The sequence below is a fragment of the Dryas octopetala genome, chromosome 1, assembly GCF_963921425.1.
Source record: "Dryas octopetala chromosome 1, drDryOcto1.1, whole genome shotgun sequence".
Taxonomy (NCBI): Eukaryota; Viridiplantae; Streptophyta; class Magnoliopsida; order Rosales; family Rosaceae; genus Dryas; species Dryas octopetala.
In genome coordinates, this window is record NC_141366.1 from 7,779,867 (window position 1) to 7,792,679 (window position 12,813).

General features: G+C 34.6%; 1 protein-coding gene and 1 pseudogene across 1 annotated transcript; both read right to left on the bottom strand.

Moving 5' to 3' along the window:
- Window positions 1-2,424: 2,424 nt before the first annotated feature.
- LOC147297245 (protein FAR1-RELATED SEQUENCE 5-like) lies at window positions 2,425-3,800 on the bottom strand. Its single transcript, XM_086230611.1, has 2 exons — window positions 3,113-3,800; window positions 2,425-2,981 (listed from the first exon to the last, which is right to left on the bottom strand). Exons 1-2 carry the CDS (start codon window positions 3,798-3,800, stop codon window positions 2,425-2,427), a joined length of 1,245 nt encoding a protein of 414 aa, XP_086086737.1.
- A 909-nt stretch (window positions 3,801-4,709) lies between these two features.
- Window positions 4,710-5,633, bottom strand: LOC147297246 (wall-associated receptor kinase 2-like; annotated as a pseudogene).
- Between the last annotated feature and the right edge of the window lie 7,180 nt (window positions 5,634-12,813).

The following is a 12,813-nucleotide window of genomic DNA, read 5'->3' on the forward strand; positions in this document are numbered from 1 at the left end:
CTGGCTTTTTATTGTAGAAGACTCAATACTATTATGCGTGTGAATTGGTCAACTCACTTGTCTGTTAATGTAATTTTCTCAGAACACATTTAGGTCGTCCCTAATAAATCACCATCCTGGCCACTAGCTTGGAAGTTGGAACTGGACTCGGTCATTAATTGTCAATATGCGAATGCGTGCCAAAAGTCCAGCAGGCCTCGCTAGCACAAGCAGTGAAGTCACGATCGATGAATCGATGCTGAATTCACTAACATCATGCATTCATGCAATCACTAAAATTAGGAGTGTATTTTGGACGGATCGGATCGAAAATAGAGTGTTTCAATTCTAATCTAAAAATTTATGAATAAAATTTTGATTTCAATTTTATGGCCTGAATGAATTGATGAGAATCTGAGGTGAGTACTGAACTGATGTTATTTTAAGTTAGACTAAATTGATGTTGCCAATTGATTGTAGGAGTCAGTATTAGACTAAATTGATGTTATTTTAAGTTAGACTAAATTGATGTTGCCAATTGATTGTAGGAGTCAGCATTAGACTAATTGATGTTGTCAATTGAATAGATGAATCAGTACTTGACTAAATTGATGTTGTCAATTGAATCAACATTTTATTCAATTTTTTATCTCCTGGAATGATATGTGTTTTCTTGTCTACACTCTCTTCTTTTGTTATTAGGTATTGGAGTTGAATGACCAATATAGGCAAGTCAAACCAACTTGCCTAGGACCCAATATGATTGGAGATAATCAGCAACCCAGTACACCAGTACACAGTGCTCCAGTTGTATGGTTTGGTGCACTTAAACCAAAGGTCTATAGCAGTTCACTAGATGGGGTATTGCTCAAAGCTACTCCAAGCAATCTCTAGACCGTTTCAGTTCAAAGACTTGGAGTTGGCAAAACGCACAGAGCTTGTTTCTCCTTTCTAGTAGCAAGCCTCTTATACCATTCCTTACATTACCTAATTAAGCATAAGCTTTTGCTCTTGTAATCTTAGAATTGTATTAGCTCAATGTTCTTTAATTCCAAGTTTTTACATGTAATTGTTTTGAGGCAACCGAGAGCTGTTCAAACTTCAAATTAATCACATACTTAAATGAAAAGGCTTGTTAAGAGTTCTAATTTGTCAATTGAGTGATGGTGAAAATTCACTTATATTGGATGTACAAATCTCTTGTTTTCATCACATACAAATAGCCTGCACAATATTATTGGATTTAAATTTTGTTGAAATTGTTGAAGTTGAGGAAAAGAGATAAATCTTAGAAATTAAGGTAAATAATTAGAGCTCGTATTTAATTCATAGAAATTGTTCATCTGCAAAATTACTGTCATTTTGAACAAAGAAATAACTGTCATAAAAAAAAAAAAGTCATATTCAACAAATAAGCAATTGAAAATCTAATTATGAACTTCTTTTCCCATCCACCCATCGTGACATATATCAATTTTTCTCATGAAGACTTCTACATTAGTAGCATCCCTCTCTGCAACTCCTCATTTGTAGTTTATTCTTCTCCAAAATCCTCATCAACATTGTCGTCCATTGTAGACGACCTAGAAGCAAACCCAAAATATTTAACAAAATGAGCAAACTCAGATAATAAAAAAATGGAAATTAGATACAGAGAATGCAACCAGATACCTATTAAGCAATGGACTTTCTTTTATCATGCGATTGCCCAACTTTACCACACCCATGACACCTCCTTGCTCTTTCTTTCGTCTTATCTCTCCAAGATTTCATACGTTTTCCAGAACCTTTAGCCTTAACTTGGAGAGGATCTATAAAACTTTGTTTTTCAGAACTGTCAATGTAGTAATTATTGATAAAAGATGTTTCTCCAACCAAACTCAAATTCATCGTCCTAACTTTTTCAGCAAGCCCTTCAAACGATTCTTGTACAAGTTCAGTACATTGTTCAGAGATTGTAGCCTCATCAATTAGAACAGTTGCGAGTTGAAACAAACTCATGTGTCTCATTATTAGTGACTTATCTGCACCATCTTGCCTTTTACATTTTTCACTACCAATTCTTGAAAATCTTGCCCATCTTTGCATAATATACTTCTCTGGCAATTGCATGATCTGTTTCACTCGAAAATATGCTAACATATGCTTGCACGGAATACCTTAGAAATCAAACAACTTGCAACTACACTTCACCATATTTGATACCTTATCATGCACAAGGGTTCGCACCCTAGAGCTTCTATCAAACACCCTTTGTGTTTCATAAATACAATAATTTTCATCTTCGCTTGTGAGGTTCACCATGTAGCCATTACTATCATAAAGCTCCTTTTGAAACTTGTAAAAGTAGATTTTGGTATACACATCTACCATGTGCTTCTCCATCGGCATCCCTAATTTCATATTAGGTTTCTCATTCATATCTTGATGGTCTGCAATCAATTCCTAATGCCTCAAATGAGCAATTGCCCTATTAAAACGAGTGATAAAATCCATCAAAGAGTTATTTTTTGAACAATAACGCTTGAAGAATGTATGCATTGATTCTGCTCTTTGGCTGCTAGACATCCCTGCTGCAAAGTATTCATTAACATATGTAGGAACCCATTTGTCATGCAATTCATACATTGTTTGCAACCATCCATTACTTCTTTGCTGACTTATTTCTAGAGCTTCTAACCAACCTTCTTCAAATTCTTCTCTAGTCTCAGAATTCCATATGGCTTTCTTGAAAAGGTGATAGTGATCTCGATGAACGATAGAATCCATCTTTTCTTGAAATTTCTTTGAAATATGCCATATACAATATCTATGAAAAGTCTCTGGCAAAACGTGAGCTATAGCCTTACTTATTGTTGGATCTTGATCAGTGATTATAACAGTTGGGGCACCCTTTGGCATTGCTACAAGCCATGTTTCTAATAACCAAACAAATGATTCAAAAGTCTCACCACTCAAAAATGCACATCCAAAAATTGTGGTTTGCCCATGATGGTTAACACCTGCAAATGGAGCAAATATCATCGAATAACGGTTAGTGTTGTACGTGGTATCAAATACAACTACATCACCAACGTGTTTGTATGCTCTTCTTCCAATTGAGTCAACCCAAAAGCATCGAGCCACCTATTACTCTCATCTGTTTGAAAGTCAAAAAAGAAATCTGAATCCTTATCTTGCTCTGATTTGAAGTATTCATATAACATTTCTGCATCATGACCCTTGAGTTTCTCTCTCTCATCTCGCTGAAAATTTCTTACGTCTCTTTCAGTGCACCCAACATTTTCATAACCACCAGCTTGTGTCTCTAAGATTTCATACTGTTGACACAATGGAATGTTCACACTCGTCAATTGTTTTACCAACTTCCTTTTTTCATTGGATACACCACGATGAGATCTTAATAAGTGTACTCTTGTTGGTGATGAAAGTTGATGATTGTGTCCCTCTATGAAAGTCTTAACCACATAATTCGATCCATTATAAACCACAGCTAATTTTGCTTTGCATCCTTCTCGGACATTCCCTCGTTGTCTTTCGATGTGTGTAGACTTCCCAACTTTTTTTATCCTCCATCTCTCATCAGTTTCTCCTTCCTTAAAACATACATATTCTTTCCAATCAATCACATTTGTTCCATTCTTCTTATGCTTACTAATCCTGACACTAAACCCAGCATTCAATGCATAATTGTTATAAAACTCAAAAGTCTCATCCAATGACTTGAATTCCTGCCCCACTTTTGGCTTCTTATCATCTGAAACTTGAGGGATATAAACTTCTTCCCTAGGATACATCAATTCATCTGATGAATTTTCCATGACTTCTCCACTTTTTCTGTAATAAAGAAAATAAGTGATCACTGGAAAATGAAAGAAAACAAAAACCAAAAAGTTTGCTATCATACAGTGGGAATAATGTTCTCCAAAGTGTTGATTTTTACTAAGTCCACCTCCCAGATTTCCAACATACTTTGCTAATGGAAAAATCATATTCATGCCTCAAAATATATAAACAATCAGCACATAAAAGACATAAAAGAACTTGGTTTCTTTTCTTTTATATCTTTTTTTACCTAAACATGTCAAAACAACAACGCAAGTACATCATAATCTTGATTTTTTTTCCTTTTTGAAAATAAACAACAACAAAGAAAATTAACCATTGACAATCAATTAAGAAAGTCTAAATTTAAATGAATGAGAAATCGATTAAGAGAAACCCAGAAAAATTGAAAGAAAAGAAATTAATAAAACAAAACTAAACTGAAGAAGAAACCCAAAAAGAGAAGAGAATACCAGGTGACGTTGATCGGGACGCCGAAAGAGATGGATGACGCCGACAAAAGAAACTAGGTGTCGCCGGAGTCAGCAGAGGAGGTGCCGGAGATAATGGTGGAGATGGGCGTACAAGAGAGGAGGAGGCAAAGCAATGGGGGCTGTTTTTTTTTTTTTTTTTTTTTTCCAAGAACGTGTTTTGGTGGAGTACAGATCCCTTGATTAGTGCTATAATTTATTTTTTTATTTTGAATTTGAATTATAAATCTTAAAAGTAATAATTTAGCAGCTAGATTTTTTGATTAAAATCTACCGTTAGATCAAATTCAACGGTAGGTGAGCGGGGAAATCCTCGCTCTATGGTGAGCGAGAGATCAATTCTGATATACATATATATATATATATCACACATATTATAAGGTTGAATCCTAGTTTTGATCTTTCCTAGGTGCGTCAAGTGTCATATGTATTTATATTAGATGTGTGTGTAATATGAATAAAGATGGATGCTGGATCACCTTGACAACCGCCTGGGAGGTATGGGTTCCCGACTTCCCGTGGTAACCTGGCAAGCACTGGCAGATATAACCATTCCGATTTTGGGGGTTGACACACGTGCTATTTCCCTTGCATGTAAAATTCACCCTCTTTTGAGCTTCATCACACGGATCAGGCTCTACCCCAATTGCCCAATTAAGAACCATTGGAAGCTCTTTTATGTTGCTCAATTGTTGAAAACTTGTATTGGAGAATGTGAACTGGGTTTCTTCCACAATGAAGGCGTAGCTGCAGGGATTAAAGTACGTTATGTTGGTATGATTGTTATAGCTACTCAGTGTCACATTACGATTGTCTAGTCCAATGGGGATGTTCGTTTGGCAACACCCAACGCCAGAACAAGAGTCCTGATCAACGCTGCTGAGGCTGTTGCACACGGACATGCAGCCGGTTATGACCTCTTCTTCGCCTTGGAAGCCTTGGAAAATTGCATAAGTGTCACACGTACCCAACGGCAATGAACTTGTTTTTGGTATCTGAGATGGTGAAAGGAGGCACTGATAGATAAGGGCTGTTGTGTTTCGTTCTCCGAGCCATGTCGTCATAGCAATCATAGGCTACGTACTGTAATATCTGCATCTCAGCCTCATCAAGGGAGAAGTTAGTAGCAATGATACCACTACCCGCCCAGTCTGCTTTTGGGGGGTCAATAGATTTGTTACAAACGATAACAAAGTCTTTATTTCCCTGTGGCAGGAAACAACCATCACCTATGCCAAATGGATATGGAATTGTGAGATTACCACAGTGGGTTTGGCAGTTAGGCAAAGCTTGAGGCAGCTGGGCCTCAGCCGCTGCTATTGTTGTTGCAGCAGCCGCATGCAGTTAATATTAGCAAAGAAAGAGAGTTGCATGATAAGCATACTCCTCCAAGGTAAGCCCATGACAACCACTTAATTCCTTCTAGTACGAGCTTGGAATAGAGTAAACTATTGTATTGGCTAATGTCTCAAAGCCTGGCCTTTAATTTATAGGCATATTCATATGGAATTATATAATGGAAGGAAGACAGCTGATTTGCGTGCGACGTGGCCTCATATTGGGGTTTAATTAGGGGAAATTTCTTCCTCATTTTTACTCATTTGTCTGTTAATATTGTTGATCAAGGTACGTTTATATGTCGTTCTTAATAAATTAAACATCCCATTTGCAATGAGATTACCTTAATTTATCTGTTAATGATAAACAATGTTCATTTAATTATTTCATAGGAATTCCTGCTTCTGATGAAAATCTAACTTTGTTCTTGTAAGAAGTGTTTGTAAGCTTCAACTTAAGGTTTTTATTCTTGTTTCTTAGCTTACTTCTCAACCTAAATTATGTTTATAAAAACTTTCCTGGAATTTTCAATACTATTATCAGTGTTATGCTCTACTTGCTTTCATAAAGTAAAAATTAAACAGGGAAGGAACGTGTAAATCTTTGCTTTTTGGGCTGGCCATCCAGCAAATGTGGGTACTTCAAAATGGTTTTTAATGTGCCTTCGATGACATAGGGAACTGATCGAATATTCCAAAAAGTCAAGTAAATGAATAATAGTAGACCAAGCCATGTAGTGGACAGAGTCAAGGGATGAAATGTCAAGTAACTCATGGGATTTGGATAGTTGGGAACTGGGTCGATCTATTATTATATGGCGAAGCATCCGCGCGGGGCTGAAAGTTTTTAGACAATCAAGTACACTACACCATTTGTTGCTTAAATCCACTATTGGTTTATGTTATCTATTGATGTATCAGCAACTAAAATTAGTTTGAAGGATCAATAGCCACCCTGCAGTCACTCTTAAGCAGTAAGTTGCAGAGAAAGGGGTGGCAAACTGACTACCCAAACCAATTTTTTGGAATGGTGGAATTTGGAGACAAAAACTATCTAACACTGCTGACAATTTATTTCTCCACCAATGTTGTAGGTAGTTGCAAGTATAATAGTGGATAAAAGCAATTCTCCCACCAATGTTCAAATATTACAGTAGCATTTAGTTATAAAAGCAATTATATATGCATTCCATTAAATCTTGCAGTACTCACTGCATGATTATTGAGCTGCTATAATTAACAATCCTTTAATTTTCCTGTCTTGCATTTAATACATCTTAAACACTAGTGCTACACTTAATGATAAAATGGAAATTCAGTAGCAGAACATGGCAGAAAGCATCACATAAACTTCATTGATTACATCCAACCATCCATCTAACAACTGATTTACAAATACAAATGAAGATACCAACCTGTCATCTACATTACATCAACCATCACTAACATACCCACAATACAAAAGAGAATTTCTCAACCAACTTTACAATGCGAAATCTATACTATACTATACAAAGAAAGTTTTTGAACCAATATTGCATAGAACTTAATTCCACAACCATACTATAATCCGAAAATTGACTTGCACTAAACCCTAAAATAGATTTGTACAATTTGCAAATAACTAAAAAATATTACAAACACAACCATACCAAATCAAAAATCGATCTAGAGAGTAGAGACCTGCAAATGAAAAAAAAATTATAATGAGAACATAGAAGTTTAATGAGAACAAAGAAAAATTATAAGGAAAAAAAATTATAATGAAAACAGAGGAGAGGAGTAAACCCCGATGAAGATCGCCGGAATCCGCCGCCTAGATCGCCAGAAATGACGGAGGAGGGTCAGGGCTGTTAGGGTTTCGAACCATCACGTAAGGCGGCTGAACGGGCTGGGTGTTTACACCATTGAACTCAGCTCACCCAGGGGAAGATTTCGGGACCAACTCGATGGCAAGAGGTCGCCGGAATTTGTGACCCATCGGAGAAGAAGGCCGGTTCAGGTTCGGTTTAAATCCATGTTTTCATTGGGTTGTTGGGCAATCAAAAGGCAGGAATAGAGAGAGGAAGAAGAGACAAGTCGATTGGAGTCCATGTTGCCGGCGATGGCTGTCGGACGATGAAGAGATGGCCGGAGAGAGCTCACGACAGATTAGAGAGAAGAGAGAGAGAGAGAGAGAGAGAGAGAAGGGGGTGTGCGGCTGCTGAGGAGGAAAATGAGAAAAAAAATGCTGAAGTTAGGTTTTATAGTAAAACCCTAGCTGACGAATTTACAAAATTGCTCTTTAACTTAAAATACCCAAAACTTGATGGTTGTAGCTCCGTCTACGCGCTCGTACTCCCGAGCCCTATCCAACTAGATCAAAAGATCGTTTAAAATCTAAACATTTAATTTTGTCAAAATAAAACCTTAAACCAATTTACAAAAGCATCTCTTTTTAAAACAAACAATTTTATAAATTCATAGGAAAATAATTTCAAAATTTTCTATAATAAGTATTTAGAGTTTTTTTTTTTTAATGGGAATGGGCTAGTGGTAGGGGTGTGATTTAGATTGGAAAATCCAAATTCGACTGATTTCAATTCGAAAATTTCCAATTTTGGAACGCTTGATTAAAATCTGAAAATGCCGAAATCCAAAAATTCAGAAAAAAATTGGATTGGAATTGGAATGTTTCTATAAATTCTGATCTGAAATTTTCCTAAGGCATTCTGATCCGATATTTCATAAATTATGCCAAATTTATTTGGTATTTATATTAAATATTTTATCATTTTTTAAGTTTTCTACTATATGTTTCAATAATTTTTTATTTGTTTCAAACATACACATACATATATATTAAAAACAGATGACTAATTATAAACATATGTATATTATAAATATATGTGTATCATAATAATATAAATTCTAACAAAACACTCACATTTTTGTACTTGTAATTACTTTTTTTTTTTAATCAGGGGTAATTAATTTAATCATTATCTGAAAGTTTCAAAAATGTAATATTCCGAAAAAAATCTAAAAAATCAAAGAAATTTGAAAATTCCGAATTGGAATGAGATGTTGAAATTCCCAATGTAGATAAAACCCAATTTGAAATCGCCGCCATCCTTCGTCGGACTCGCCGGAAATCGGCACTGAAAAGTCACGATTTCTAGAGTTTCGATCGGCCGGCCATGGTGATCGGGTGAATGATCGGAGGTCATCAGGTTAATCACCATGACGAGGAGAAGAAGATGGTGGTGGTATGACATCACGCCGTCGTCGAAATGGGCAAATTGTCCCGATCAAACCTATTGAAATTCAACCATCTTCTTTTGTTGTATTTTTTTGAAAATCAGATATCACCAAGTCGAAGAAGAGAATGAGACGATCAGTTTGAGGGTGGTGTCGCTGGCAAAGTCGCCGGACGACATTCTGCTCGAACCAGTTCGATCGAGAGAGAGAGAGAGAGAGAGAGAGAGAGAGAGAGAGAGAGAGAGAGAGAGAGAGAGAGAGGCGGGTTGAGAGGAAGTAAGAAAAATATCTGAAGTCTTGAAGTTGAAAGTAACCCTAGGATGAAAGTTACTAAATTACCCTTAAAACCCTGATACAGTTGAGTTGAAAAATGTCTCTCAAGGGTAGCTGGTGGCGTTTTCCAATCACCATTCTAAAATTAGTTTTAAACCTTAAGTGGCAAAGGATAATTAAGTCTCTTACAAAAAAAAAAAAAAAAGGATAATTAAGACAACTTTTTAATCCCACATTTGCCTCTTTCAGTTGGAATTGTTGTGGGAAAGGAATAAATCTCCCACCAATTTTCAAGTTTGGTTGCTATTTTTGTGTAGCTACTTCTTAGTCAACTATTGTACAAATTAGTGGATCATAAAATAACTATTAACTCCACTAAATTTTTTTAAAACAACTAAAGTATTAATTGGTAACTCAAAAAAATGGCATTGGTCACTAATTTCAATTTAGTTTCAATTCAAGGTGGCTTTAAGCCATATTTGTTGCAGTGGTAATTGTTTTTGTTTACATCCAGGCACAACTGTACAAGGCTCATCCTTTTCTATTCATATTTAAATCAATTTTTGACTTCAGCTAGATATTAAAATATTACTTAATCGAAACATTAGAATACATAACAACCAGGTATCAACTGTATTAATATAACGGAAAAAGTTTTTTGCATTAACTCCACCAAACTATACCACCCCAAAAAAATAATTTTACAATCAAGCACCCAAACTTTACAATATGTGACAATGTGACACTTACTGTGAATTTTTTTTTGTTAATTCAAAGGGTATTTTGGTCAATCCATATAATTAACATTTAAAAAAGTTATTTTTAATTCAAATTTAATTTAAGGAAAATTTATTTAGATATAACTTTTTTTTTTCTTTTCAAAAATAATTTAGGGGCAAAATTATTTAGATAGAGCACCTTTTTAAAAAATCTAATTTAGAGGCGAATAATGTAGATGTAACAATTTTGTTTCATAAAAAACAGGAATAGTTTTTGTTTTTCTTCTTTTTATTTCTATTTAGTTGTTTGGAAATATAATTTAAAGGAAAAATTATTTAAATTAGACACTTTTAAAAAAAAAACAGGTTTATGATTATAATAATATAGAAATACTTGTTAAAATGAATTTTATTTTTGTTATTGTGCTCAAGGACAAAATGAGAAGTTTGGGACAAAAATTTAAGATTTAACTGAACATGTGGCTGTAGGTGCCACATTATCACATCTGATAAAATTTGGGCGGTTAATTGTAAAAAAAAGAAATTGGTGGTAAATCTACATATCCCCTATAGTTTGGGTGCTATTAGTGCAAAAAAGCCTAACGGAAAAGAAAATAAGTAACCTAACAGTGTTAGAATACTTCTCTATCTAATTTAATATACTATAATAATTAGACTGAAAAAAACTATCTTGTATATTGAATTGGAAGACTTTGCAATTGTTGGATCGAGTAACTCAGTTGGAATGGATATAGAATTACTCCTATGCACCCAAGTTGGATCATCTCTCCCCCTAATGAAGAAAAAAAAGCAAAAAAAAAAAATTTTGGTCCTATGTTTTATCCCAAAAAAAAATTTGGTCCTTGTAGTTTCAAAAGTCCGCATTTGGTCTTTGTGTTTTATATTATTTGTAATTTAAGAACATTTTATAACCAAAATAAAATTTTTTCTCAAATTAAAACTAATAAACTCGTGAGTTTCATTAAAAAATGACAAAGAATCATGTATGTAACCAAGGAGTGTAATTTCGAAAATTTCGGCGAAATTTTCATTTTTGAAGAGCCCCGAAATTTTATAACATACCCATTAATTTTCGATAATTTTTCGGCGAAATTTCGCTTAAATTTCGGCCGAAATTTCGAAGCTGCCACACGTGTATTTTTGTAAACTTTCGGCGAAATTTAAGGGAAATTTCGACGAAATTTGACGAAATTTCACCCAAATTTGGCGAAATTTCACCCAAATTTCGTCGAAATTTCGAACCCATCTGGCATTTTCAATATTTCCCAACCCTCCCAAGTGATTTATCTACACTTCCCAGCCCCCCCCGGCGACTTTTCTACATTTCTCAGCCCTCCTCCGGCGACTTCTCTGCATTTCCTAGCCCCCCTCCCGACCGGCTTCTCCCCGTGACCGAGATCGACGGCGAAAGAGACTGAGGTGACGGAGATGCAAGAAAGAGAGAGGGGAGAGAGAGAACTGAGAAACAAAGATGAGGAGGAGGGAGAGGGAGAGGGAGAGGGAGAGGGAGAGGGAGAGGGAGGGGGAGGGAGGGAGAGAGAGAGAGAGAGAGAGAGGAGCGGCGGCACAACAGGATGACTAGGGTTAAGATATACTCAAAAGCTTATAAGCTTATTCAAAGGCTTTAGCCTTTAGCTTTTTTATTTTGGGAAAGGCTTTAGCTGTAAGCCTTTAAGCGGGTGGGTTTTACTTTTTTTTGTCCATTAGCATATTGGGTATTAGTCTATTACTGTATTACTGTATTAGTATTACAAATTGGTGGAACCAAGGAATTGTATAAATGCGCAACCACCCAAATATCTTTGGCTGGGGATGACCAAAAAATAAATATCTTTGTCTGGCTTTTAAGAGTTTTGGCACTGGCACCAATAAGTTAAAGTTACGAGAAGAACTTGGCATGCAAAAGCATTTAGTAGTGGGAGTGAAAAGTTGGAAACTTGGAATTAATGTTGAGAGTTTCAGTTTTGCTCTGCTTTGTTCTTATTTCTTAATACTAAGATAATATAATAGCCTAATAGGTTTTATAATTTTTTAGAGTTCGGTATGAAATATCCGGTATGAAAAATTTAATAATAAAAAATATATAAACTAAACAACTATATAAACATAATTATATAATTTTTGTACCAAAAAAAACATAATTACATAATTTATGGGTATTAACTAATTTAATTAAAAACTTTGTACTAAAACTATATACATTACATATTTCAATATGTTTTTTTGTCAGACATTAGGGTATTAAAAATGTAATAAAACCTAATTAAAAGTTTAAAACAATATAAACTATAATATGGTTTTTTTTTTTTATAGAAAAACTATAATATGGGTTTAGTAATTTTATATAAGTTTATAAACTAAATATCACTATGAAGTATTTAAGTTTATAATTTTATATAAGTTTGTAAGTATATAAGTTTAATATAATTTAGGGTTTAGGGAGTTGTTTATTGTTGATGGTTTATGGTTTAGGAGATAGGGTTGAGTAAATTTAATAATATACGGTATAGGGTATATAGAGAGTATAGCCTTATAGGGTATATATATAGAGGGTATATCCTTACATGGTATAGGGTATATGGATGGCTATAGCCTTACATGATATATGGTATATAGTTTAGGGTTTAGGGTATGAAGTGTTATTTATATAATTATTAATCAGTGACCCATTTTTCTAATAGTATTTGCATCCAGCGCGCATTATATTCACCTTATATCATATGAAACCTACTATATAATTTGGTTTCTTCAATATTTTTTATCTATGTAGTAGATAATATGTTAAATAAACATATGGTCAAGTTTTATTCAAAATTTCCGTATTTTGATAGTAATTTCCGTCGTTTTTGTCTAATTTTATCGAAATCGAAATTTTAATCGAAATTTCCGCGAAAATTTCCGTCGAAATTTCCATCGAAAATTTCCTCG